Source organism: Ostrinia furnacalis, unplaced genomic scaffold (genome assembly GCF_004193835.3).
Source record: "Ostrinia furnacalis isolate ACB-3 unplaced genomic scaffold, ASM419383v2 OfSCF3958, whole genome shotgun sequence".
Classification (NCBI taxonomy): Eukaryota; Metazoa; Arthropoda; class Insecta; order Lepidoptera; family Crambidae; genus Ostrinia; species Ostrinia furnacalis.
Window position 1 is genome coordinate 26,677 of NW_021134197.1, and position 27,951 is coordinate 54,627.

Genomic DNA, 27,951 nt, shown 5'->3' on the forward strand with positions numbered 1-27,951 from the left:
TTGGGGCAGAAAAGTTCTCGAGTGGCGACCACGGGCTGGAAGACGTAGCGTGGGTAGGCCTCCTACTAGGTGGAACGACGATCTGGTAAAATTCGCGGGAAGAACCTGGATGCGGGCAGCGCAGGACCGTTCTGGACCATTATGAAAAACCTTGGGGGAGGCCTTTGTCCAGCAATTGACGTCATTTGGCTGAAACAACGAATGTTTATGTAGGTATGTCCTACCTACCAGAACGCGGAAGGTAAAAGATAAAGATCGTGGGCGAGTGGCGCAACTTGGGAAGTCCTACAAAGAATTAAGAAACATACATTAATTAAATCTTGTAATACTCGTTAAGTTGGTCTCGGGGTCGTGAAATAAGTTCGTAGGCACAATTCAATCATCAACAAGTATATTGACAATTTAACACAACGAAATGTACATGAAACTTGGTTTATATCAGTCAAAACAATATCCAAACACCGAAATATTGGGAGAGTAATAATCACGCGTCGCGGCCATGGGCGGACTGGCAATAAGGTTGAATTTAGAAAAGACGCCGGCGACCGTTGGTGAGAGCGCGCCGGCAGAGCGCGCGAGCCCGTGAGTTGTAAAATAAAGCCCGCCAAACTCGAATGCAAGCATTAACCACAGAGGTCGCGTTACAACCTCCCCCTCTGACCAAGACATAGCGCCCTCGCGTCAAGGTCAGCAAATGATACCTTGGGTCTACTACGCCTATGCCTCTGACCGAGCCGTTTCGGCGGTCCATCGCCTACGGACGGGGTCAGCTGTGGGACGCGATACCCTCCTGCGTGTTCCTCCGGCCAGTATGCAGTACTCGCGGCCTCCCTAACATGACGAAATCGGTTTCGTCGATATAAATCGCCAGCGGTATAATAGCGCGCGAAATGAATATGACGTACTTCGTCAGCGGGGTTGATGACGTCAATTACATTGTAGGGCCCTCTCCTCCCCCAAGACGGAACGTCGGATGGCAGCATGTCACGTGACTCTGGGTACTCGATTTGGTTCTTACTAAAAGAAGCTAAATCAACGTCGGCGCAACACGGATGTAGTGGTTTTCCGGGAGCCTCCCCCTGCATTGAACCTGCCCCGGGGCAATAAACATCGGGAGGCGATATCGTAGGGGGTTTCGGGTCGCTCCGACCGTTAACACGTTGAGTGCCGCGGGCTCCTTGCACTATACAGGTACTCAGCTGCATCGTCGGTCTTGATACGCCCTTAGGCCTTATCTTCCCCTGGAGTACCCGGTCTGCTGCTTCTACCTTCATCAGCTCTGCCTTGCCGATGGTAGATAATTCGAAGCTGGTGATGAACGGATGCCAACATCGTGGCCCATCGTTGAAACGCCAGCTGCTCTGCGGTAAGTCCAGCAGGATACCAGCTCTGGTAATAAAATCCCTACCTAACAGGGTCCTGGTTCGCGCGTGTGGTAGCACCAAGAACGCGGTAGGTATTATCCGACCTTTCAAGGTGACATTGACCTCTCCTTCAAGCGTCGTCTGTAGGTATTGCGATCCATCTGCAAGCCCTACGATACGTTTGGACTCCCTAAATGTAACACCTGCCTCGCGTAACATATTATACAGCACGGGGCTTGCGATAGAGTGTGTGGCCCCCGTGTCAATAATCGCCACCCCCGTTCGGTTTACGACCTGAATTTCTATCAGCGGCCTCGGATCGTCGTCGCTGTCTATGACATAGGCCGTACTAAAGTCCGACTTATTCGTACTACTCGAACCGGGTGCGCCTTTGCAATTATCGCACTTTGACCTAACTACTCCCAGCTGACCGCATCCGTAGCAACGTAGGACATTACTATCGCCCGACTCAAATGTAGTTACGTCACTTTTAATTTCTTTATTGCGGCAGTTATCTTTAGTATGGCCGAAACGTTTGCAATAACTACACCTGGGTCGAACGCGCCTTTTCCCCTCACTATCGCTGTTATTCGCATTTGAAACTCGCGGGTTATTCGACACAGATTCACTACACGAATCGAAATAAACTTCGTCGCGATGTTTACTCATAAATGAACTCGGGGGGTCGTTTACGGCATGCGACGGGTTAACACTCGGGCCCGCGGTCGAGCGGCATCGCGCAGTTGGTGGGTTAACGGGGCTCGCGCTATTATTATTAACGACGTGAGAACTCACCTCTGCCAGCGACTCTTCTACCAACCTGACTTTACTTATCAGCTGTTCCAGCCCGTCCACAGTGTCACGAGGCACTCGTTTTCTTATTCTACGATCTAAAAGTCCATAAACAATGTCTAGCTTCATCGCTTCGGGTACTACGTACGGTAACTTTGACAATAAGGCGCGCACTTTATTCACAAACACATCGGCTCGTTCGTCACTTTGTTCGGCGGAAAATATGTCGCGAAATATTTTATACGCAGGTCGCGGCACGCCGAACATTCCTCGAAGTCGCTGTAGGGCTTCGGTCCATGACGTCACCGACGACTTCACGCCTTGCCACCACACGGCGGCCTCGCCGACCAGCAGCATCGGTAGCCCNTCGGTGTCAGTGTAGTCTGCGTCCGAGTCCGATCCCTCGTTTCTCGCGGTCCTCGCGGCATTCCTCTTCGGTGGCATGTTGAGACGATAGAAAGAGTGGGTTCTTCAAGTAAATGTCGAAAGGCTTTCGTTGTTTACACTTGTGTTGAACGTGCCCCGCAAGTTGGGCGTCACTGTAATACTCGTTAAGTTGGTCTCGGGGTCGTGAAATAAGTTCGTAGGCACAATTCAATCATCAACAAGTATATTGACAATTTAACACAACGAAATGTACATGAAACTTGGTTTATATCAGTCAAAACAATATCCAAACACCGAAATATTGGGAGAGTAATAATCACGCGTCGCGGCCATGGGCGGACTGGCAATAAGGTTGAATTTAGAAAAGACGCCGGCGACCGTTGGTGAGAGCGCGCCGGCAGAGCGCGCGAGCCCGTGAGTTGTAAAATAAAGCCCGCCAAACTCGAATGCAAGCATTAACCACAGAGGTCGCGTTACAATCTTTATTTACCCCTCCAAGTAAACTAATTGTATGCTTGTTGTGTGTTACTTCACCATCCATCTCGATTCGACATCAGACGCTTTGGCCATAAGTATCGCCATAATACTTAGGTACTTATCTTTTACAAACATTACATTACTATTACACCTGATAATATCAGGCTATTAACCTGTGTGTCTACTGTCTACTATGAGTTACATTGCTTACAGCAATTATTGATATTCATTACACAACTCTATGGGTATGTCTGACTAGTGACTACCTAATAAAACTGTGATTTCCCTAAGACCTACGTAAAAGAATTATTACTCACATGTAGTAATAAATTGTTATGCTATTAAGCAGGTTAGTGGGTCTATATAAAGGGAATTCACTTACGTTTTGTATTTAGTTCAGATAGTGTTGAGCACAGAATAGGAAATAGAGAAAAAATTTTGTTAAAATCTTGCGACAAAAATTGCATCATGGTTATTAGAGGTATTAACTACATTCAATGCTAATTTGTGACAGCCTAAGTGTAATTAAGCATTGTTAATTACTCAATAAGAATCATAGCTCTGACTTTTTAACCGCCAGTCAGTTTATCAGTGTTGGTGATGCTAACGGTTTATTGGAACTCAATTCTCTCAAATACTTTACTGTGATATTCATATGCATTGAATTGACCTAAGAACGTAAATAATGCTTGCAGAAGCCGTAATCTTCTTGGCTGTAGCGTTGACATGCGCTACGGCACAGTCACCATGCGCTTGTCCGAAGAACCGACGACCCGTTTGTGGCTCCGATGGCATCTCGTACAGCAACATCTGCACCTTCCGCTGTGAACAGGCCTCCGACTCCCGCCTAACTCTTCGACACGAAGGGGAGTGCAATTCTAGAATAAAGAGATCGATTCAGAATCAGTTGCGCTGCCCTTGCACCAGGGAGCTCCGGTATGTGTGCGGCAGTGATGGACAGACGTACCACAACCCCTGTCTCTTAAAATGCGCAGCTAAAACAAATCCGCACCTGAAGAAACTGCACGACGGAGTGTGTAAAGAGAATAAGATAATAAAAAGGTCGATACAGAATCAGACCCAATTGGGCTGCCCTTGCACCAGGGAGCTCCGGTATGTGTGCGGCAGTGATGGACAGACGTACCACAACCCCTGTCTGTTAAAATGCGCAGCCAAAACAAATCCGCACCTGAAGAAACTGCACGACGGAATGTGTAAAGATAATAAGATAATAAAAAGATCGATTCAGAATCAGAACCAATTGGGCTGCCCTTGCACCAGGGAGCTCCGGTATGTGTGCGGCAGTGATGGGCAGACGTACCATAACCCCTGTCTGTTAAAATGCGCAGCTATAGCAAATCCGCATTTGAAGAAACTGCACGACGGAGTGTGTAAAGAGAATAAGAAAATAAAAAGATCGATTCAGAATCAAAGCAAATTGGGCTGCCCTTGCACCAGGGAGCTCCGCTATGTGTGTGGTAGTGATGGACAGACGTACCACAACCCCTGTCTGTTAAAATGCGCAGCCAAAACAAATCCGCACCTGAAGAAACTGCACGACGGAGTGTGTAAAAAGAATAAGATAATAAAAAGATCGATTCAGAATCAGACCCAATTGGGCTGCCCTTGCACCAGGGAGCTCCGCTATGTGTGCGGCAGTGATGGACAGACGTACCACAACCCCTGTCTGTTAAAATGCGCAGCCAAAACAAATCCGCACCTGAAGAAACTTCACGAAGGAAAGTGTAAACAAAATACAAGATTAAAGAGATCAATTCAGAACCAGCAGAGCTGCCCTTGTACCAAGGAGATCCGTCAAGTCTGCGGCAATGACGGGCGGACCTACAATAACCCTTGTCTATTGGAGTGCGCAGCAAAAACCAACCCAAATTTGGAAAAACTTTCCGATGGTGCTTGTGTGTCAAAATTGTTTAATTTCCTCCAGCCTTTGTGTACATGCACCTATCAGATTGAGTACGTATGCGGAACCGATGGCGTCACATACGACAATCCCTGCTTATTGAAGTGCGCTGCTTTGACTAATCCTCGTCTGGCCATAACTTACAGAGAACCATGCAAAGACAGCTAAAATTTGTATAAAATGTGTATTGTTTGTTGTGCGATATTATTGTTAATTATCATAGTATTTATTGTGTGTGAATGTGAACTTTGTCTATAACTTGAATGAATTTTGACCAATGTTATAAGATGTAAAATTGTATTTTTTGTAGTTCTCATTAGACACCTAGTTATTCACTAGCGCAGCAGTATGTATTCAGTGCCTAGCGTAATAATAAAGCTTAATACTTACTTTGCAACTTATCGTTCTTGTTAGAGCATTATAATCGTTTATTTTGTATGAACAACAAAACAGCCGCTACGCCTGATAAGGATTACAAGAGTTATTCGTGCTCAGGGTACAGGAGGACGACAGAAAACGCACCTAAGGAGTAGGACTATGGTCAAATTTATGCAATTTTATAGATAGTTGAATTAAAATTCGTAATAATGAATTATTAAATTGTTTTCTAAGAAATGTGTTTTAATTTTTTCAAACGCTAAGTACATAAGTACACACTACACTGTGCATTTCATTAAAAGTAGGCTGTATACACCATAATATCTTTGCATACACTGTGATGCGTCAAGTACGTTAACGTCACTGACAGTGTCAGATGTAAACGTCAAAATCAGCTGTTGTGTGTGTGTGTTGTGCTTTGGTTGTGCTGCAGCTGTGCTGTGTGCGAGTTGTGAAAAACTGTATTCAAAATAAATAATAAAATTTTACATTTGAATTTAACAAGAGTACATTTTTCTGTCAGTAAAAATGTCCAGAAACATTTACTGTAACTTTGTCAAGCCTTCCTCGTCGGGTGAAGTTAGTGGCTCGACAAATTCATTTGCACAGACTCATATAAGTGGAGAAGAAGCCAGGAAAATATACATTAATGAGGTAAAACACGTTAAAGATCCAGTTGTGTGTGATAGCGACGATATCAATAACGTTACTAAGCCAGTAAAACGAAAAAAACTTGTAGTAGACCAAGAAATATCTGACAAGGATTTGTTCATATCAGTGCAAAATGATGATATTGACACATTGAAAGCAGCTTTAGATAACGATCCAGATAAAATAAACAAACTAGATGACTACGGTTGGAGTCTCCTCATGATAGCTTGCCAAGCCAACAGCATAGATTCGGTTAAAGAACTACTTAAACGAAGTTGCAACACATCAGTGAGGGATAAGGCTGGGAACTCTGCACAAAGCTTAGTCATTAAGAACAAAAACTACATTCTAGCTGATATTCTATTGAGTCATACACAAACACAAAGAGAAAAAGAAGTAAAAAATAAAGAACAGACTTTACATCATAATGATGATGTTCGAATACAAGATTTTTTCTGCAATCTGTGTAATATTAAAGTAAGAAACAAAGATTATCATTTATCTTCAACAATACATAATATAAATTTAAGTAAAGGTAAAAAGATGCCAACAAATTATGTGATTCCTGAATCTAATAGGGGATATCAAATAATGTTGAAGGTTGGATGGGACAAGGAGTCTGGGCTGGGACCAGATGGGTCTGGAAAGAAGTACCCAATCAAAACAGTGCAGAAACAAGACAGGAAAGGTCTTGGACATGGAAAGAAGACAAATAAGGTAGAAAAGACAGAGAAAACTACTGAAACTGTTAGGCAAAAGAACAGAAAAGCATTAGCAAGAGATCATGAATCTAATAGAAGAATGGAAATCAATTTCAGGCGGCAATTTTATCTGAATTAGATTTTTAGTTGAAACCTTCCAGTTTTTAAAATCTTCCAGCTGAGCTTGAAGCAGAACAGAAATCACCAGGATTTATACTTTTTTAATGAATGTGTGTGTAATTATGTATGTTTGCAATATAAATCAAGTAATAAATGAAATATTTTTACAAAACTGCATTAATTAATAAGTGTCCTCTCATGAAAGGTGGAAGTACATAACTTCAATATTGATATACAAAACATTTGGTCAAAAAAACACATGATATGTAATGAAAATAAAACTTTATTTACAAGTGTCAACCTGCCAATCTCTTACAACCTTACCATCCATAATACAATAACAATTCTCTAGATTTGAGAATCATTAACATTAGTGGTATAAATTATAAAACATAGAAAATTGTGATTTTGATATAATAAACTTTTGTGTGACATTTCAAAACTATTGTTTACACAACTACTTATTTAATATTGTCATGTAAAATAAAATCTAAGCAGAGGTAACAACATTATAAATAGTGACCGACCGAATATTCGTTTTCGTTTTCGTTTTCGGCCATTTTCGGCCAAAAAATGGACATTCGGCCATATTTTCGTTTTCGGCCAAAAACCAGCCGAAGCTTCGGCCAAACCGAATATCAAAAATACGTGAATAAGATGGTGACGTTTATCGTTCCGATATCTTCGGGAGTGCATCTGGTGCACTCATGGTTCCAATCAGACTTGAACGGACGCGGTATTGTCACAGTCTTTTGAAGTTGTGAAGTGAGGTTACGTTGTAAAGGGTGTCCAGCAACAATTTCCCAAGTTCAAAATTGAATACAATAAACCCAAAGAGTTTTCATTAAGTTTAATTGTTTCAAAATAATACGCCATGAGTCACTGGTGCCTACAGAGCGTACGCAGTTGAGCAATAAGTATTTGAAATGTATTGTCGAATGATCGATGAATGTCTGATACCACAACTGCACTGCATCCCGGTCAACTACGTAACTCTATTTCAGCAAGAAGGTGTTTCACCACACACGGAGAGTACCTCGATGGAGACACTGAGGACTATTTTTCTTTTCAAATGAATGATCAGCAAGTACAGGGACATACCCTAGGCGCCTCGGTCACCAGATCTCACACCATGCGACTTTTTCTTATGGGGATATCTAAAGTCAAAAGTTTACAGCAAACAATCCTTAAATAATTCGGGTTCTGTAAGAAAATATCCGCCGTGAAGTTGCAGGAAAATTATTAGCGCGATTTGCTCTCGCATAGTTGCGAATGTAAGGGTCCGGCTGTGAGAGTGCCTATAATAAAACGGGCATCATTTAAAAGACATTGCCTATAAAAAAAATTATCCACATTGTTTTGCATTAGTAATAAATAATAAAAAATCATTAATTTATTTGTATTCATTTTTGAAGTTAAAAAATTCCCACTGGACACCCTTTATTTCTTCTTCACTTCCCAATATTTCAATGTACCTACATCGGAAATAATATTCTACTAAGAATTTCATGATATTTTTTTGTGTTTTAATGCCGGTTTTCTATAATCAATCTATCAAAATCAACTGTCAAACGTCATTATGTTTTTGGTCAAAACAGTAACGGTTTTCAAAGTTTTTACATAATTTCAGATTGAAATTTGAGAGTTGAAGGTCATTTTCGTTTTCGTTTTCGTTTTCGGCCGAAAATGAGACTGCAGCCGAAGCTTCGTTTTCGTTTCCGTTTTCGGCTGAAAATCCATATTCGGTCGGACACTAATTATAAACAAGTATACACTATTTCACAATGGATACTATATAAACTCATTTCTCTTTATCTAGGTTAATACTTAAATTTATTGAAAATATACATTTGAATACCTATACTCTTACAAGTAAATAAATGTTATCAAAGATTGGGTGCTACCCAATCAAGGAACTTTACGGCAACCTCAAAGCCCATGAAACAAGCTGCGTTGGCTGGGAAAGCTCTGATCATCACAGGAGTGACACCCTTGTACAGGGCTCGGGGACCTTCCCTTTCCATCAGCTGCTTGAACACATCCCTCATTCCGTTCGGATAGGTACCTTCAGGTGCCGTTTGTAACCTACTCTTCAAAACATCGGCCGGCATGGCAACAAGCCAGTTGGCTATACCTGCACAACCACCGGCCACTATAGTAGCCATCACTTTGGTTTTAGCACTAGCATCTTCCGGCACAAGCACCTCTTTCACCCATTCGTAGGTCATAAAGTACATTCCACTAGCGGGCACGTCACGGAGTATCGTGGCCACGCTGCCCTTGTAAATACTCTTCATGCCGCCCTCTGCGTACAGCTGGCGAGCGCAGTCAACCATGCCATTGTACTTCTGAGGCACATTACCTCCCTGTTGGATCTGTAACAGGCATTTTATTCTTTCACCAGGAGCCATAATAGACGTAGTGAAGATCCCAGAAAAAGCACCAGCGGCGAAGAGCTGTGGCTTGGAGAGTGGCTGGTCGTCTTTCGTTTGTACGAGTTTTTTGCCAAGGCCAAATCCTAAGAAACTAATCGCGAATATTGGGGCTACTCCGGTAAGTGGCGCAGACATACCCTTGTAGAGGCCTTTGAAACCCTCTTTCTGGATTGTTTTCTTGAAACAGTCCCAGGTTCCACCGTATAAAGCGACTTCACCTGGCTTTGGGACGGGCATCGTTTGCAATCTCACTTTTATTGTGTCCATTGGGTGTCCCGCTAAAACTGTACAGACACCGCCAAAACCACCGCTTAAGAAATATTTTGCTGGGCTACTTTTGTCAGACATTTTGCTATTATTTGATTAAATCGGGCGGTACACAAGAGACAACGAGTAACTTTCCAAACTTGTCGTACAAGTTTTCGCTCGATCTTGAACGGCTGTTGATAAAATGAAACGTCAAAATGTCAAAGTCCAAACCAAACCAAGGGAACACGGAAATCAGCTGCTGGATGGATGCGGGACGGGATGCATAACCTTGAACTTTTCACAGTAAAATAAAATATAAAACGACTTCTGGATCTAATTTATTACATAATAAAATGAATTGGAATGACTGATTAGTGTTAAATACACAGCTATTTTTTTTTACAATTCACTAGGCATTATGGTTTGGATCGCTTAGTACTAGTATTGAAAAAAAACAAATATGACCAAAAATGGCGGGAAAGTTTCGTAATGTTTAGCATTTTTTTTGTAATCGATTAAATAATAGTGTGTATTAACGATGGTAATATCATACAGTGCACCGTCCATCACTTCAAGTTTTCTCAGCGTGTGGTCACATCTTTACTGAACCTCATGGGAAAGGGATTTTTAATTAAAAAATCACTGGTTGAATGTTTTCTTATCACCTTGAACATTTTTTACTTGGTACTGGCCATTTATGTACCTACAAACCGTTGAAGCACGTTGAAGGTAGGTACCGTCTGGTTTACCTCCTGTCCCATAAAAAAAAATACGTTTTTTTTTTTTTTTTTTTTTCTTCTTTTAGAGCCCCGATTACGGTAACTTTTATAACGTCTACAATCCAGACGCGTTTCTGATTCTGCGATACGATTGGTCAAAACAGCTGACGTACGCTGTTGAACGACCAATCGTATCGCAGAATCGAGAAGCGTGTCTGGATTGTTGACGTTAAAAATTACCGTAATCGGGGCTCTGGCTCTCGCGGATTGCGTTTAGCCACGACAGGGTTCTTGATCTTGAGTTTTGCGTTTGCGTATGTTTTGCGTTTGGTTTTGCGGACATTGCGTTTGGACAGGGTGGGATTAGGTTAAAAGGTAGGGAAACGAATTATTAAAAATTACGGAAGGAAACGGAACAAAAGGATTATTTGATAGGATCATTGTTTATAGCGGATAAGGATAACAAAAGCAAGTATTTACATATTAAAAAATAAAATATATACACTATTTACAGGTGGCGCATTTTCTTACATAACTTTTCAATTCCTATCATNAAAAAAAAAAAAAAAAAAAAAAAAAAAAAAAAAAAAAAAAAAAAAAAAAAAAAAAAAAAAAAAAAAAAAAAAAAAAAAAATACGTTGGCTACCACAATGATTTTAAAAAGTTATCAGATATTTTTTGATTACTAGTTAAGTATAATAATATCCATAACCTGAGAATTTAAAGAAAATATCACTAGGTAAGTTGTTAAATTATCTTTTGCATTCTCATTATCTTAAATCTTCTGATTTATCATTGTTATAGCAGTTAATGACTTGACCTTGTCCTTGCCAATCAAGTTTTAAGTAAGTAAATATTAAGTTCTTAGCAGGAAATCTTACATGTCCCTATTTACTACATAGCAACATAATAATAATAATCCATATCTGTGCTAATTATCGTTTAATAGTTTTTTAATTGGGGCAACTAGGGATCGAACCTGGAGCCACTGCAGCACTTGGGCCATATGTCAAAACTAATTTAACAGCCTTCTAAAGTCTTCATGATACTACCACTTTTGAATAAAATGCTGTCCACTGCTGGAGACCTTGGAGTGGCCTCACTAATAGCTCCTCTTTGCCCTACTCGAGTCCAGAATGCTTCCTGATCGTCGAATCATGGAACCACAAACCTCAAAGAATACCTCATGGCGTAAGTTCAGTAGAAAAGATAAGAGATAATATTATTACCAACTATTACCTATTATTATCAAAACATTCATAATAATTAGTATCACATTTGTTCCCTTATCATTACTAAACATAAACAATATTGCCGTCAGTACGTTTAAATTTAAATTATAGACAATGTAATAAATAATTCTCTGAACGTACGTACCGGTTTCATTTATTTCTTGCTAATTTAGTTACGTTTCAGGAAAATGACGGCTTAAAATACTAAGCATCATCTTGAATATGACGAACAGTTTTAGTTAAAACAAACCCATGCTAGACTTGTTTTCATCGTAATGAACAAATATGCTTCGCAAATAAATCTTACTCCATTTCCATTGAACACGAGACTTGCGTACTTTCCGTGTAGGGTAACCATCCGTTCGGGTATCTCCGGACTTGTCCTAGTTTAGAGGAGATCCGGGGAGCGTCCGGGCTCCGGGCGCGGCGTGGTTTCATTTGTTGTAATAAAAAAATCAAGTCTTAGTAGGCCATCATCGCCCGGCGATGCGCTTGATTGCAATATGCGTGCAAATTCGGGATTTTATTTTTTACGCGTATTGTCCTCATTGTCAAATTTTAGAGATGGCAATCGTATTTCCATGTAAATAAATAATAATTAAGATATGTAATAAGTATTATTAATATACAAGAAAAAGAGGAGGAAGTAGTAACTAAGAAGTAAACTATCATTTTAATTAATTAATCTGTAACCCGACATTTTTGCTTCCTGCTGCTTCACGTCCTGTACCACAGAATAGATAAATAGCACAAGTACCCGCACGAAGCTCTCCGTGTGTACAGTCGACAGCACGTTAGATTACATAACTTACACATTTTTGTTGCAAAATATATTTAATCACAATGACTAAAGATGCCACAATTTACCTTGAAAGTACTTTTTATGTTTAACTTCTCACAAGCAACTGATTCGATTCGAAACAATAGATGTTTGTGCCTGTAAGCATGAATGTACGTTTTCTAAAAGGACACACAAAACTTGATTCAACCTTCCCTCATAATATACTCAAGTCAGTGATTGGTCGCAAATGTCGTAATAAGTATCTATTTAATATATTTATGTAGTTCTGAGCGTGACGTTTCAGATTACTTACATAGGTGCCTAGTATGTAGGTTGTTTCAATCTTATTTATTTACCTTGGTTGTTGGGTACCTAATTGCCTATGGAAATAAAGATCTCAACATTGTCAATAGTTTGATTCATATCAGAAGGTAAGCAAAGGGCTAGGCGCTAGGCGCATGGGTTTTTTCTCTAGACAACCTTCATGTCGCTTTAAGAATAGATGGCGTCAGATCGTTAAACCAGGGTTCTCTTTAACGGTCACAGAGAACTCGTTGTTGCTTTGATTTCATTGCTTTTGTATTGGAATTAAATTCAAAAATTTTTTGGACCTTAATGGTCCAAAATTCTATGGCAAAAGCCTTGCAAAGGGTTAATTATAAAACACCACCTATGCTGAAAGATCCTAGACGATTAAGCAAGGCTACCCTATACCCCGTAAGTTTAGTTAAGTCTAAAATCCACCCAGTTTGGACTGTGTCGACTGTATCAGTTCGATACAAACGGTTAGATTCGGTCATGCCTTAGCATCACGAATTGACACGCGCGCTTCCGCAAAAACATTGTAGCTAATTCAAAAGTCAATGTCCTCTCTAATAATAAGCTATCATTTGAGTACTTAATGACTATTTTTAAAAGCTGTTTTCGTCACCCAAGTGTGACTTAAGTATAGCTTAATGTTACGCGGAACCAGGAGTTTTTCTGACGCACAGCTCGGGGAATCACAAAACAAACTTAGCGGCCTCAACCGTCCACCGATCGTGTTAGTTAAATATAAATTGACTACAGTCAATTCTAAGCTTCATTCAGAGACACGCAGTCGACCGGTTCGTTTGAGCAATAATTAGTATACAAATAATAATTTTATAGATAATATTTTTTAACAAGATGGTGTCAAAGTTCGGTGAGTTTAAATTTACCTGTTTTCATTTTTATGAATAAGGGGATTCATTTGATCTCAATGATTTTTATAAAAAATACAGATGTTATTAATGGGCTATACAAAATATAACAATGCTTTATGTAACCAGATTTTTAAGAAGTACTAATTAAATGTCAAGGTGCCTGAGGAAACTTTAGTAAATAATTATCATGTAAACATGCCGGCAACAAGGCAAGTTAGATGTTTTGACAACAAACATAAGAAGGATGTTTGACCTTCTCAAAGCTTGGAAACGTTCATTCCATGAATTTTAAGTAACGCGAGTTGCTATGCACTTAGAGACCTTATTATAATAATACTTACTACCTCTGTTTGCAATCAAAGTAAAGTAAAGTAGGACGGACATCAAATTATTTTGTTTAATAAGCGACGTGTTTGCTCAAATTCCCTAACTCTTGGGCTAATGAGGATCATTTCGATTTTTAGCTGTGAATGCAGATTTATAGGTCTAAGAAATCCTTAATATACAGTCCAAAAATTTTTGTTCTACGACAAAAATTNGTACTGATCCTCATTGTAATAATTACAGGGAAACAAGGCCGAGTAAATTCTCGCGTGACTTATCACTTATCGCCGCGCGTGGTGACAATTAGATCCTATGATCCTACGCGACGTAAACAATACCAAACTTGATTTCATTTTTACAGGGATTTTGGTGATCGCAGCGCTCGCGAGCACAGCGACTTCCTCGCCTCTGTGCACCTGCACAAGAAGCTTGCGTCCCGTGTGTGGGAGCGACGGCGAGACCTACAACAACGAGTGTTTGCTCAAATGCGCTCAGGAAACGAACGCTGATCTCACAAAAGCTTCCGAGGGACGTTGTCCAGACCAACTGCCGGGCGCGGGATGCATCTGCACGTTAATATACCAACCAGTTTGCGGCGTAGACGGCAAGACTTACTCGAGCAGCTGCCAAGCTGGATGCAGCTCAGTCAAAGTTTCCCACGATGGTGCGTGCGAAAGCGTCTTGGTGGCACAACCGGACACTTGCATCGGTCCTTGCGAAGGCAGCAGCGTACACGTCGTCGACAACCAACCACCGTGTATCTGCCCAGATGTCCTAAGCCCAGTGTGTGGTTCCGACGGGAACACTTACGACAACGATTGTCTGCTCAATTGCGCGACCGTGAACAACTCAAGACTGGGTATCGCGCATTCAGGTCCTTGCAAAACCGAAGTGAGCATCGTCAACAACCAACCCGAATGTACTTGCCCAGAAAATCTTAGCCCAGTGTGCGGTTCCGACGGGGTCTCTTACGACAACGACTGCCTGCTGAATTGCGCAACCGTGAAAAATTCAAAACTGAGTATCGCGTATTCAGGTCTTTGCAAAACCGACGTGAACATCGTCAACAACCAACCTGAATGTACTTGCCCAGAAAACCTTAGCCCTGTGTGTGGTTCGGATGGAACCACGTATGACAATGACTGTCTACTCAATTGCGCAACTGCGGACAACTCAAGGCTGAGTATTGCTCACCATGGCGCTTGTTCTGTGGTCAACCAGCCGGAATGTAAGTGTGAGAGCGATCACAAGCCGGTTTGTGGTTCGGACGGCATCACTTACGACAACGACTGCTGGCTCAACTGCGCAACTCAGCACAACTCTAGATTGAGCGTCGCTTACTCAGGCTTTTGTAAAGATGAAAATGACGGCAATCCCGGCAGCTCATGTTCGTGTACGAGGAACTTGAGCCCAGTGTGCGGTTCAGATGGTGTGACTTATAACAATGAATGCCTGTTAAGATGCGCCGGCAAGGAGAAGTCACGCGATGGGGACTGTGAGGCTCGCAGTTAAGAGTATTAATGTAAACTACATAAGTCAGAACTTTTTTTTGTTAAAAATATATTTGTTTGTTCAATAAAAACGAGGCGAATGTACTTTGTATTTTGATTAATTTTGCTTTATGATGATGACGGTGGTATGCCTACATACTTCCAGTTGATTAAACAAACTGTATTAAATCAAATAAAATAAGTTGGGGTACAACTGAGCAAATAATAACCCTCCGCGGACGGGTAAAATAAAAACTTTAAGTATCAATTAGCATCAAGCAGCTATGGTATAGTTCCAAAATACTGAACTGTCCTATCCATGACATTGACAGTGGGGCGCCACCGTCAATACAGGAATCTCTGGTTCCGATTTTTGCCATGTTGGACACCATATAGTTGAACGATGGTAGCGCCCCCTGTCATTAAGTTTGGTGGGACAGTTCAGCGTGGGTCATCTATACTGACGGTATAAGGAACTTATAACCTCGTAAACTTCAGTCCAGCCTTTGTCCAGCAGTGGATGTCATTCGGCTGAAACGAACGAACGAACGAAATTTCAGCCCAAACCTTAAGCCCAGAACAGACGGTGAAACGCAACTGCAACGAAACTGCAACTTTGTGATGATTCTGATGAATGAAACTGAAACTGAAAGTTTCAAACTGGTCGCGTCATGTGTGGTCTCTCAACGGACGCTATGGCAGACACTTAGATGCAACTCAAAAGTAACTAGCAGTTGCAGTTTCGTTGCAGTTGCGATTCACCGTCTGTTCTGGGCCTTAAGTGTTAGTGGAACGAAAACACAAAAGTACTAAAAATAATTTATTAAATAACTAATCACAGACTCCTTGATATCATAAATCTAAGTTGGCTAATAAAGCATCGTCTTCGTCGTCGTCCAAGAAACACTCTTCGATGGCGCTGATTTCATGCATTGTGATGTCATTTTCCATGTGAAATTGAGTAATGACGTCATCTGTGTTCTCGCCGTTTGACGTTTGACAATTCAATTGACTATTTAAACTGGATGTTTGTCCATTCATTTGATTTTTTGATGTATCCGGTTTAAGAGTGCCTTTTCTTATGTTGGTGCCAGGTATGTAGTCATTCTTGTTTTTGCTGATCGGGCTTAGATACTGAGCCATGTTGTTTTTACTTTCCTAAAAGGCAAGGTATCGGTAAGGCAGGTTTGTTTACACAAAAACAATATACACACAATACGCCAGACAGACATTAACAAGTTGACCTTGAGGTCACATTTATCTCGAAATCTTAACGAGTTTTGCAGTACAATAATAATTATAATTATTGTTTGTATTTATTAATAGCTTAATAGTCTCTTACCTGGTGTTTCAAAGTGCTGTCTTCGAATGTATCTCGACTTAGTCCTACGTCGTTTAATACCTGTTAAAGTAAATTTTATTTTTAGTGCAAGAAAAAAAATTAGGGGCCATTGAGAAGTAGTCAGTTATAAAATGCATCGACACTACAAATAGTTTAATTGCAATAGAATGTATAGACAGTGTAAGATAAGATAGGTTGGGTGGGCCTTTGCATATTTCTCCCTAAAATTTCCAACCACACCAACGCATGCATATCTCCATCGCCGGCGCGGATATCCGATAGTTTCAGTTACGGTTACGTATAAAATCCATAACATCTCTGGTTTAAAACAATATAGAGTAAATAACAAATAATAATTTAAAACAATAAATGATTATTATTATTATTATTATTTGTACGCTTTGGAGCTCACGGGTCAAAAGTGGCCCGGTCCTTTATAAGGCTTGCGTGGGGATACAGATTATTATTATTATGAATGTGCTCACATTGAGTTTGTTCTGCAGCATGGGCCAGATGGCGTCGTCGGCGGTGGCGGGCGCGATCAGGTAACGCACGCACACGCCGCCAACTTGGCCGATACGGTGCGCACGCGCTTCCGCTTGCGTCAGGATCTACGCAAGTGGATCGATAAGTGACGTGATTGCTGGTTCAATATCGTCGTTGAAGTGACAATATGTACCTCCTAACATTTTTTAAGACTATTTTTTTTTAATGCGATGGGCTTAAAAAAACTTTTTGGGACTTTTTCCATGCGAAATTTTTCTTCTAACCGATATTTTCTTTTTATATAGCAATAAAACTCTGTGGAAATAGCTGCTTTATGCGCATGTAATATTCACGTATTTTTCCACCTCCTATAAAATAAAATAATAACTGCAGTTGGAGGTATTATCACTTCAACGACGATATATGAAAGTATATTGGCAGCGCACTGTAGCAGACGAGGCGACGAAAATCGGCAAGACTTGGAGCAAGATCAAACGTAAAGCTCAAGACCGAACGCTATGAATACTATTATGCTGAATTCCTTCTTTATGTGCAAAGTAGACACATTAAACGGTTGTTGGAGGCATAATTTGTAATAGTTATGTGGTTATTTAAACCTTTCGACATTTCCAACTCAATATGATATTCTGTGGAAATCTGTAATTAGCTGTAAGTTTTATTCAATGTATACTATACTGTATAATATTACCAGTAATGTATCGCCGTTGATTTCCCAAATAAAATAAATAATTAAATAAAAGCCATCCATAGACAAACTATAACACCTCGTAGAGCTATACTCTACTGCTAAGTTTTACCCCCGGGTTCCAATGAAGCTCCGCGAATAGAACCAGGTTGGCAGCGGTGAGCGTGAGGCCGGAGTTAGCGGCCGTGACGGACAGCACGGCGCAGCGGCACGACGCACTGTGCTGGAAGCGGTCTACCAGCTCCTGCAGGGATAATATTTAGTGGTGAGAAAATATGGTTCGTTCGTTCGATTCAGCCAAATGACGACCACTGCTGGACAAAGGCCTCCCCCAAGGTTTTCCACAATGAACGGTCCTGCGCTGCCCGCATCCAGGCTCTTCCCGCGACCTTTACCAGATCGTCGGTCCACCTAGTAGGAGGCCTGTCCACGCTACGTCTTCCAGCTTGTGGTCGCCACTCGAGAACTTTCCTGCCCCAACGGCCGTCGTCTCTACGAGCTATGTGCTATCCTGTGAGGATAGCACAAGGTTATAAAATAGCAAAGTAAGAGTAGGCGCACACCGTTGATTTTTCGTCGGCCGATAGTCTAGTCGGGCAGTTGATCAGTATGGGCATGTATGGGAATGCGCACACAACGCCGATTCGATTTGGCCGATTCTTCATACAAATTAAAATCGGGCACAACTATCGGCCAACTAAAAATCAACGGTGTGCGCCTACTCTAAGCCGACATACATCCCGTTGCAAGATAGGTCACACCTCGACTCTAGGGTGATTTAGCCGGGTAAGGATGGGCGCCATAATAAATTATTTTCGGCGATTTTAGACGCTAAATATATGAGCTTATTGTGCAAAATCGATGAGTCTATCGTAGGTATCGTAGTGCACATCCTAGGCCTAAAGGTATGGCCATATTTTTAAAGGTATGGTTATATTTTTAAACCGGCAGACAGTGGTGACTGAGTTTGTTGCGGCGCTTCTTCTCAGCACTTGCCAAATGTTTGTCTCGAAGCGCTGGTAGGGCAAAAAAATAATGAGACATGTATAGGCTCCTTAAGAGCATTTGACGATTTGCAAGTACTAATTTAATTAGTCTAAACAAATAAAGAAAAAAATTGGATTTTGATTTTGATAGAAAAATTTAACCCTCCTCCTGCTGCAATCGGGTAAAAAGAGGATCTGAATGAGGGTTTTCGCGAATGATAAATCCGTCAGATGGCAATACGTAGACGCGAGGTCCAAATGCTGCATGATTGGTTATTTTTGACATGACATTGACAGATGTCAAAATCCACCAATTACGCAGCAGTCAGACCCCACATCCACGTCCCGCCATCTAGCGGATCTTTCATTCGCGAAAATCCTCATTGGCAATCAGTTATAATGAAGCGACAATAGCCGAAAGGTGAAGGTGTAGGACGGGCCGACTCGTGATATAAGGAACGCTAAATAAACTAACTAACTAACATAAGGAACGCTGTTCGAACCCCGCCGCGCCGTCCCTAGCTAGACTATTGTGGTGAACTCACTCGTAACACGAGCTTATTTAGCTTAAAAAATATATAATCATACTAGCTTTTGCTCGCGGCTTCACCCGCGTGAAATTTAGTTTGTCACAGATCGTCATAAATTATAGCCTATATGTTAATCTGGGTTATAAACAATCATACTGTAAAATGGCAATGCCAGATTTTGTATGGAAGGTGGCGTCTTTTTTTTTTCGCGCGGCCATCGACCAAACTTTGTTTTTTGATTACAAAATAGTGTAATAAACCAAACTTACTATGACATGTATACCTCTAAACTTAGTCTGAACTGAGTTACGAGCGTTAGAAGTTTGATGGTTTACATACTAGATTTGCTTTTTGCGCGCAAGTTTTGTAAGAAATTGCAACAAAATAGTGACATTGTTTTTGCGTGAAAGAGTAACAAACATCCACACAAACTTTCGCCTTTATAATATTGGTAGGATCGTCAGCTGCTTACCGCTCGGCTGGCAGGAGGCGTGGAGCCGACGATGCTGATGTACGGGACCCGCTCCTCGTCCAGCGTAGAACAGATCGCATCGATCATGTTTCGGTGGTGCGCGAACACAAGGAACTTGCCTTCTGTCTCCTTTACCACTTGACGAATGTATTTACTGGAACAAAAAAAAGATGTCCAAGTATTGGTTATGAAAAGTGGAATCTAAGATGAAGGAATTGGATATCGATAAAAACGATAAAATAGGACTTAATTATGTTCGAGAGATAGCAGCGGCTGGATAAAAAAAGTACGATCATCTTGAGAAAGGTTTTGTCCAGAAATCCAGTAGTTTACCGAAGTCAGCCCTATGGCTTCGGCGCAGTACCGATCACTGACGTTTGTCTACAAAATGGTGCTCGACATTGAGACAAGCTAAATTACACTGTATTGTTAACGACATTGAGCATACATTTTTTAAATACCTTCGCGAAGAAAACGTTCTGTACGTAGTACTTTTATTATTATTTTGTGGTGTTACCTAAAACAAGTACTAGTGATATTCAGGAGATTTTAACTTTTAAGAACATGTTTAACTCACCATATAGCCGGTATTTTAACTCGCGCCGACTCACTGAAGTAAGTGACCAGGGCCGCGTGTTTCTCGGTGGATTTCTTTGTGTTGTAGGCCTCGGCCATTTGCGACAGCCCTTGTTGTTCTTCCTTGGAGAACTGCAGCAATGTGCAGTCTAGTAATACTGTTTCTCTGGAATTACCAAAATTATTGTCACTTTGTTAACTAAAATTTTAATAACTCATGATTATGAGGTATATAGCAGTCTTCATTAAGTCAATGGGGGATTTGGTCTACACTGCCCCCTGGTCAGACAGGTTGGGAAGGCCTTCGTATATTTCTCTTTTAGTCGCCTCTTACGACATCCATGGGTATTCCCATGGATATAGCGGTAGTTCTGAAGTTCAGGAAGTGTGATCCAATACTGGCGAAATCACATGACCAACCAAATACTTACAATTCAATTAGACCACTCCCTCTTACTAGACAGGCAGTGTAACTTTCATGAATGAGGCTTGCATCTTCTCTAAAAAAAATTACAGTAACCTGTAAATACTAACAGTTGTAACCCCCTATTGAGAGTCCTGGGTGTTTAAGGAATGCGTTTAAGGGTTAAAGATGACACTGCGTTCAATGAGGGCTATCGTTTTTATACTTAACAGTTGGCACCCCTGGCGATTGACAGGACCTTACCCTACAGTGGCGCCATCTTGATGAGTGCAAATGCGATAGTCCTCCTACCACTTTCGCGCTCACTAGTTGGTGCCACTGTCTTCGCTACTAGCAAGTGACAGGACCTTACTCTACAGTGGCGCTAACTGGTGAGCGCTAAAACGATAGCCCTCATTACTTACAATTCAATTAGACCACTCCCTCTCACTAGGCAGGCAGTGTAACTTTCATGAATGAGGCTTTCGTTTTCTCTAAAAAAAATTACAGGAACCTGTAAATGAAGCATTGGGTGCAACAAGGGCGTATCTCGTAAAATTGAGTTTCGAGAAATTTGACGATCAAAGTTTCAATGTCTTATATTTTTTTAATGTTTATAATTTGACTTACACTTACTTTATTATTTGTTAGTCCCATGATTTAGCAATAAGATTAAGGTGTTATAACTATTTTAAAGCAATCGGAAACATCTTAAAATGCGTTTTTTTTTACTCGTGTTATCCGCCCTTGTTGCACCAAACTGGTAAACAGATAGGGCGTTAGTTAAATTTTTATCTTTTATGGAAAATAAATAACAATTTGAATACCTATTTTATTAATTGTAATTAAAATGTAAGTCAAACATGTGTATTTATTTCAATCACCGTTAAAATATTAAACTTTCTTAATATTTTTTTCGACTTTCGTGTTTTAATCAGATTTATCAAAATATTCACTAGACTGAAAGGAATCTTCCGAATCAGCTGCAACTGGCCTGGAAGGTCCAGCCTGATCCTCCAGGCCTGCCTGGAAGGTCAGGACCAGTTTCAACCAATCATTTGGCTCACTTTTAGCTAGGTCCACGGACCAAGTCGCCGGATTGAATTTTTAAATATTTTCTTCTTTTTTAAACTGGTTGCCGCAGTTTCCAGAGCTAAAAAGGTGAACCTTCAATATTTTTGTAAATAAATTAAACACCAAATCAACACAAATCTACTCTAGAATCTTAGAGTGAGTCCATTTGCCGGAGGAATAAATAATTGAAAATTCAGTCTGGTGGCGACTTGATCCGTGGACCAATCTAAAAGGGGGCCAAGTCACTGGAAGACTCAAAATTAGTCTTCAGTCATTTTTTACAATAATATGTTTTTATAAACTGCATACAAGTCGAATTTAAATGCACTTTTGTTACTGTGTGCAACAAGGGCGTAGCGCCACTTGTGACATAAATTATTCTCACGCCATCAGGGAGCGTCTGATCGAAACCAGTTTTTGGGATGTTAAACTAGATGGTACAGTGCATGTTTTGATATAATAACATCAAAACGGACTTTCGGTACCGAACGCCCTTGTTGCTCCCAACTAACAGTTGTAATCCCCTATTGGGAGTCCTGGGTGTTTAAGGATTACGTTTGAGGGTTAAAGACAACACTGCGTTCAATTACTGCGTTAATTTGGGACGTGTAAAAGTGTTCTTTGGGAGCTTACTTGCAAACAATAAACGATTTTGATTTTCTTTACCTGGTCTTCCCCTCCAAAGTAGTAAGAACCTGCTCCTTAGTCCGGCGGATGAGGAACCGCTTCTGCAGAAGGATTTGCAGCTCCGTTAGATTCGACTGCCCGCTCATGTCCCAGCCGAAATTGGTCTGCTTGCCGGCGCAGTATCTTTTGCCTGGAATATTTCCATGGCTTAGAAAATGAATTCCAACCATCGCCAACATTAGGGGTACCTTAAAATTGGAGACGCGAGGCAGCGCTGCAGTGGCACGCTTGAAGCGCCTCTACTGCTTTTGATACAATTTCTAGAAGCGCAATTGCAGCGCCACTACCAAAATGACAACGTGACAAAGACGTGTCACTGCGCTATTGCAGCGCCACGGTAATATTATCATACAGTATTGTAACTTCATATAAACGGACGAAACGCGAGCTTTCCTTCGAAATTCAAATCTCGGTATGCGCTCGACATGCAAAAGTCGGGGGTGTCGCGAATGTGCCACAGTAATAAACGGACGATGTGTTGATTTTTAAACAGTAAGTGTTTTTTTTATAAAAATAATTACAAGTAGGTACCTATTTATACAAGGTGTTAGGTAAATGGATTTATAAGCCGACACTAGCCCATGTTAACATTTATGCATGTAGATGGTATGATGAAGTCACTGATATCATTTTTTTAAATTTTAATAAAAACAAAATTTATAAAATCAGATTCGTATCCAAATTAAAATGATTAAAATGATGATATCAATTTTCTGACTTCAGATTATAACATGCGATAGGGACAGCCCTATCGCATGTTGTCATACGGTGACGTACTGCGCGGCTGTTGACATTTATTTCAAAAATATGGTCGAGTTGGAATACTGTATAGATAGTATTACCGTGGCAGCGCTTTCTCTTGCCTCTTAATTTGTATGCGCCCTAGTTCTTTTAGTGACCAGTGAAGGAGAATGATGCTACTATCTAATTTACTAGAGGCAAATTAAAGATTTGGCTTACTTACATCCTTACATGTTAACCAGAAAGTTTGGGGAGGTCTGACGTTCGCATATGTTTCTAAATTCTAAATTCTAATCTACGTCCCGCTCAGCAGGACCAGTCGCTGGCACTGCCGCGTGACGTCACTGCGGCACACTAGGGCGCACTCACCGTACTCAGTGTAGGAGCCGAAGAGCTTGGGCTCGATGAGCGACAGCTGAGTGAACAGCTCAGCGGGCCTGCTCAGAGCCGGCGTCCCGCTCAGCAGGACCAGTCGCTGGCACTGCCGCGTGACGTCACTGCGGCACACTAGGGCGCACTCACCGTACTCAGTGTAGGAGCCGAAGAGCTTGGGCTCGATGAGCGACAGCTGAGTGAACAGCTCAGCGGGCCTGCTCAGAGCCGGCGTCCCGCTCAGCAGGACCAGTCGCTGGCACTGCCGCGTGATACTATTGAGTGCGACTGTACACTGCGCTTTGTGAGATTTTAAATAGTGAGATTCGTCCTGTGGAAAAACATTTTGGATATATCAACAGTGTATCAAGAATAACAGCAAAACAAAAACGTCTTATCTTATCAGTAGGTAATTCATTATTATGTTTAATACCTAAAATGCAGTATGATAAGGAATTGATATTTAATAATTCTAAAAAATGTTGTGATTAATGTAGAATCTAATTTAGCATGACTGACATAGCTATGTGAAAAACCTAATACATAAAATAAGTATACCCTCGTAAGACCGAAGAGTAAATTGTGTCGACTTCTAAGTATCGCCGAATGTGCTTTCAGAAGAACGAATAATTTGAAGTAGTAAACGCCGAGCACTTCGAGTAAAAAAAAATCTATGTTAGAGATTTTCTTTTGCATTCATATTTTAGGGGCCCTATATAATAGTGCATAGAGCTTATTTTAGGTGAAAAATAATAAAAAAATGTTTTCTCTTAAAAGAACATTCGGTATTACAGACTTTAAAAAGGAAAAGTAAATAAATTGTATTTTATACTTTAAAGTAAAACATAAATGTAACCTTCTTAACCTCNTTAATAAATTAATACTACATAAAGATACAATAACGATATTAATAAATGCAACTGAAAAGGAACAACGGTTCTAATTTTATTTAATGTTTCATAATTAGTACTTTTAAAAGTACTATCGGTTTTATAACATACACTAATAATAGGTTAAAATGTACAAGAAATAAAGTGAATATTCATGTTAGTTATAATATTTACTAAACTAAAAATCAGAACGTTATCATGGTAAATTTTCTCAATCATATCATAATTTTAAAAGTCCAATACTCAATCCCATCTCAATAGAAAAAATATACAAAAATAAAACTTTCACCATCAAGACCGAATGTTCCTTGCAAAGAACTTTTATTTTTAAACTAAAAAAAATCTTACAAAACTACTTCAAATTGGGAAAAATAATTTTTTTGCTTAAACAAGCAGTATTTTAACTTAAATTATACTGGTCAGTTTTGCAATTAAACTACGTTTACGTGAAGAAAAAAAATTAATCGCACATCATGTCTTCTTGGACGAACCACCTTGTTAAAGAAAAATGATAATTTGACAGTGACATTTTGTTTTTTTTATATTAATAAGTTCGGATACCTGATTTTGAATACTTTAAGCCATAGACTATCACTGTTTTCTTTCGATAGGCGCGAATTTTTGAACTTTAATTTACCGCTAAAGTTTTAGTTCCTCTGATGGCACATCCGGCGATACTTCGAAGTCACCTCCGAAAATGTCTCGGCGTTACTGACTACAAAGTTTCAGTTCCTTCTGAGGCACATCCGGGCTTACGAGGATACTTACAATAATAACCACTCCAAACTTTTTGCTCTTCAGCAAATCTGTGTGCATTGTTGTGATCTTGTAACTGACTATTACTATCTCTGTCTGTAAACAATACACATTATTAATTATTATTCTTCGCTAGTGTAGTTACAATCTCATAAATACAAATGAAAACTAGAACCAGAAGTTTAGGACTAATATTTGGTGTAATAGTTTGATCAATTAAATTATTATAACTTATTTAAAACTTATGTATTGCAATAGGGTTTCATACTTGTCTGTCAGCCACTAGTTGAGCATCTTTGCCAGTTGTGAGGGTGGCTATGTTCATTAATGGGACAGATGGCAGAAGCTCGTGGATTTTACTTTGCCAAGTTTCTCTGTAAATATGCATTAAAGTAATTATTTATCTCTTACCAAAATGTAGATAAAAAGCTGATAATTTTTATTTTATTTTTCTTTATTCAGAAAACCACAGCTCTTTATAATAATAATATAAACAGGTATTTTTGTCATATTATCTATATTGTCACAACTAATATCATTTTTATTCATCGAAAACCAATAAGGACAGTATCTTTAGATAACATAATGTTTGGGATCAATTTCCATTCAAATTCCATCACCACTTGTAAAGGCGTTATAGTGAGCCACACCAATGCAGCCAACGGCCAATGACAGGTCGCGCGACCCTTGACAGTCCGCGCGACCTGTCATTGGCCTATGATTGCGCCGGCAATGGCGATCTGCACGCGTTGATGTGGTTGAAGCTTTATTCATACCTCATTGATGAAGTAGTAACAATAAGGAGTGGCCAGTTGTGTCGGTAGTAGCTGGCTATGCCCAGCGCCTGGAATGTCTTGCCCAGGCCCATGTCGTCAGCTATCATGCAGCGGCCTCGCCGAGCTATTCCAAACCTGAATAAGAACATACAAACATTTACCTTCATTCTAAATCTGCCTATAGAAATAAATATTTTGTAAATAGTTTTTATCATTAGTAATTTTAAATTTTTAGTTTTTAAGTCATTTTAAGTTAATGTATTATTATGAAATTTATTCTCTAATAAACTCGATTTAAGAAATAAAAATATTTTAAAATATTGATAAGTGAAATAATGTGTTTATTAATATCACTATATTTGATGATGGCCTATGTCCAAGGACAAACTGGAGATGAGTGCAGCTAAATTGTAAAATGAAATGGTTAATTAATGTTGTAAAATATCTTGTAATCCAGTAATAAAGGCTTATATTATTATTATATTTGATGAAGTAAAGGATAGATTTGAACCTATTTTACCATTTAATAATTAGAAAAAGAAATGTTTACCTAACACCTTGTTCTTGAAAAGGCATTAGTTTATGCCTCAGTGTTGCTTCTACAGGAGTTAGGTCAATGTTGTTAGGGTCCATTGTTTGTCCTTGTAGCACCTATGCAGTAAATAAATTAGAAACAAAAAATTATAAACAATATTGCTTGAATGCTTAGGTACTGTCGGCAACAGTGTTAACTGCCCATTGCCAGTCATGTCATCTCGTTCTATCGCAAATAATCACCATTTGATGAGAGCGGAAAAACGGAAATGGATAGTTAACAGTGTGGCCGTGTGTACAGTAAGGTATACCTCTGCTTCTATGCAACATTGTTGGATATAATACAAGCAAAAGGTTTTGTAATAAAATGGAATAAATTGTTTATGTGAACAACAAGTTTCTCTTAAAGCTGCAATACAAAACTCCAGAGTTACTCTAATAATTTTACCTTCAACACATAAGGTGGCAGGGATCCTAACACTACATGCGGTGCTAAGGGAGCCACTTTCTTCATCAGCTCATGATAATCATCCACAGAGAAATTCCACAACTTGGAGCCTGGATCTAAAATTTTGAAAATTTGATTTACACCATTTTCTTGCATAAGTAAGGTTCAATTTATTGTTTTGAATAAAATTTTGATAATAAAATCCATTGAGAGAATAGATCACTCACCATAGCTTCTTGATGGTATAGTCTTGAAGATATTTATGAGAGGCACACAAAATTCGGAGGGATTCACTTCAAACCTTGTCTCAGATATCAGGTATATTGTACCGTTGACTATCTTTCCCACTGGAACACTGTTTTCAGCTTGCGAGTTTGAACTATTTGAAACTCTGGCGTAAGGGTGAAAACTTGCATTTGAATTGTATGCATTGTTCCTGGGGGATCCGGAAGATTTCGGAGTTCCAAATGAATTTGAAGCGAGGAGAGCAGCCGACTTGTTGGGGGTAACATTCATTAATTTGTTTTGCCGTTTCTGTAGTGCAGCAAGTCGTTTTCTCTCAATTTCTTCTTTGGTGCAAGTCATATTTAACGATATCCAATTGCTTCAAGCATTAAGGCGTTTTATTGGGCTTTTTCGAAAAGTTGTAAGCGCAAGACAAAAAAATACAATAAACTTTTTTACAAACAAACTAAAGAAAACGAGCAGCAAGCAAACTATCACTTTTTTAATTAGGGATGTCCATTATAGTAAATGAGTGACGTATCAGTTAAATTGTAAATCGATAAAAAACTGAACGATTATAAGGATTCATTGCATTAACATCAATAAACCAAACGGCTAAAGTACCTTCTGTACTCGCCACTCTGCCCGGTGAAGCTGGAAAAGCTCCGCAAGCTACAAGCGCGCGTCCCTTAAAAAAAAAATCAATAAACCTCGGGTTGAATTTAGAATTAAGTCGCCGGAA

At 39.9% G+C, this 27,951-nt stretch overlaps 6 protein-coding genes across 6 annotated transcripts; 3 read left to right on the forward strand and 3 right to left on the reverse strand.

The window, feature by feature from the left end:
- Positions 1 to 717: 717 nt before the first annotated feature.
- LOC114358464 (activity-regulated cytoskeleton associated protein 2-like) lies at positions 718 to 2,600 on the reverse strand. The gene is made up of 2 exons (XM_028312437.1): positions 2,160 to 2,600; positions 718 to 831 (listed from the first exon to the last, which is right to left on the reverse strand). The coding sequence occupies exons 1-2, from the start codon at positions 2,598 to 2,600 to the stop codon at positions 718 to 720; spliced, it is 555 nt and encodes a 184-aa protein (XP_028168238.1).
- A 796-nt stretch (positions 2,601 to 3,396) lies between these two features.
- On the forward strand, positions 3,397 to 5,277 carry LOC114358461 (serine protease inhibitor dipetalogastin-like). The gene is made up of 2 exons (XM_028312434.1): positions 3,397 to 3,501; positions 3,716 to 5,277. The coding sequence occupies exons 1-2, from the start codon at positions 3,489 to 3,491 to the stop codon at positions 5,107 to 5,109; spliced, it is 1,407 nt and encodes a 468-aa protein (XP_028168235.1). The 5' UTR covers positions 3,397 to 3,488; the 3' UTR covers positions 5,110 to 5,277.
- Positions 5,278 to 5,716: 439 nt separating this feature from the next.
- On the forward strand, positions 5,717 to 6,412 carry LOC114358462 (uncharacterized). Its single transcript, XM_028312435.1, has 2 exons — positions 5,717 to 6,222; positions 6,323 to 6,412. The coding sequence occupies exons 1-2, from the start codon at positions 5,848 to 5,850 to the stop codon at positions 6,335 to 6,337; spliced, it is 390 nt and encodes a 129-aa protein (XP_028168236.1). The 5' UTR covers positions 5,717 to 5,847; the 3' UTR covers positions 6,338 to 6,412.
- A 642-nt stretch (positions 6,413 to 7,054) lies between these two features.
- Positions 7,055 to 9,715, reverse strand: colt (carnitine/acylcarnitine carrier protein colt, mitochondrial). Its single transcript, XM_028312436.1, has 2 exons — positions 8,555 to 9,715; positions 7,055 to 7,306 (listed from the first exon to the last, which is right to left on the reverse strand). The coding sequence occupies exon 1, from the start codon at positions 9,572 to 9,574 to the stop codon at positions 8,678 to 8,680; it is 897 nt and encodes a 298-aa protein (XP_028168237.1). The 5' UTR covers positions 9,575 to 9,715; the 3' UTR covers positions 7,055 to 7,306; positions 8,555 to 8,677.
- Positions 9,716 to 13,326: 3,611 nt separating this feature from the next.
- Positions 13,327 to 15,310, forward strand: LOC114358471 (serine protease inhibitor dipetalogastin). The gene is made up of 3 exons (XM_028312444.1): positions 13,327 to 13,390; positions 14,077 to 14,124; positions 14,431 to 15,310. Exons 1-3 carry the CDS (start codon positions 13,375 to 13,377, stop codon positions 15,225 to 15,227), a joined length of 861 nt encoding a protein of 286 aa, XP_028168245.1. The 5' UTR covers positions 13,327 to 13,374; the 3' UTR covers positions 15,228 to 15,310.
- Positions 15,311 to 16,012: 702 nt separating this feature from the next.
- Marcal1 (SWI/SNF-related matrix-associated actin-dependent regulator of chromatin subfamily A-like protein 1) lies at positions 16,013 to 27,827 on the reverse strand. The gene is made up of 15 exons (XM_028312442.1): positions 27,212 to 27,827; positions 26,985 to 27,100; positions 26,553 to 26,653; positions 26,003 to 26,137; positions 25,495 to 25,600; positions 25,239 to 25,322; positions 23,831 to 23,911; positions 23,578 to 23,677; positions 22,447 to 22,597; positions 20,305 to 20,469; positions 19,728 to 19,881; positions 17,852 to 17,983; positions 17,033 to 17,158; positions 16,548 to 16,607; positions 16,013 to 16,363 (listed from the first exon to the last, which is right to left on the reverse strand). The coding sequence occupies exons 1-15, from the start codon at positions 27,567 to 27,569 to the stop codon at positions 16,058 to 16,060; spliced, it is 2,175 nt and encodes a 724-aa protein (XP_028168243.1). The 5' UTR covers positions 27,570 to 27,827; the 3' UTR covers positions 16,013 to 16,057.
- Positions 27,828 to 27,951: the final 124 nt, after the last annotated feature.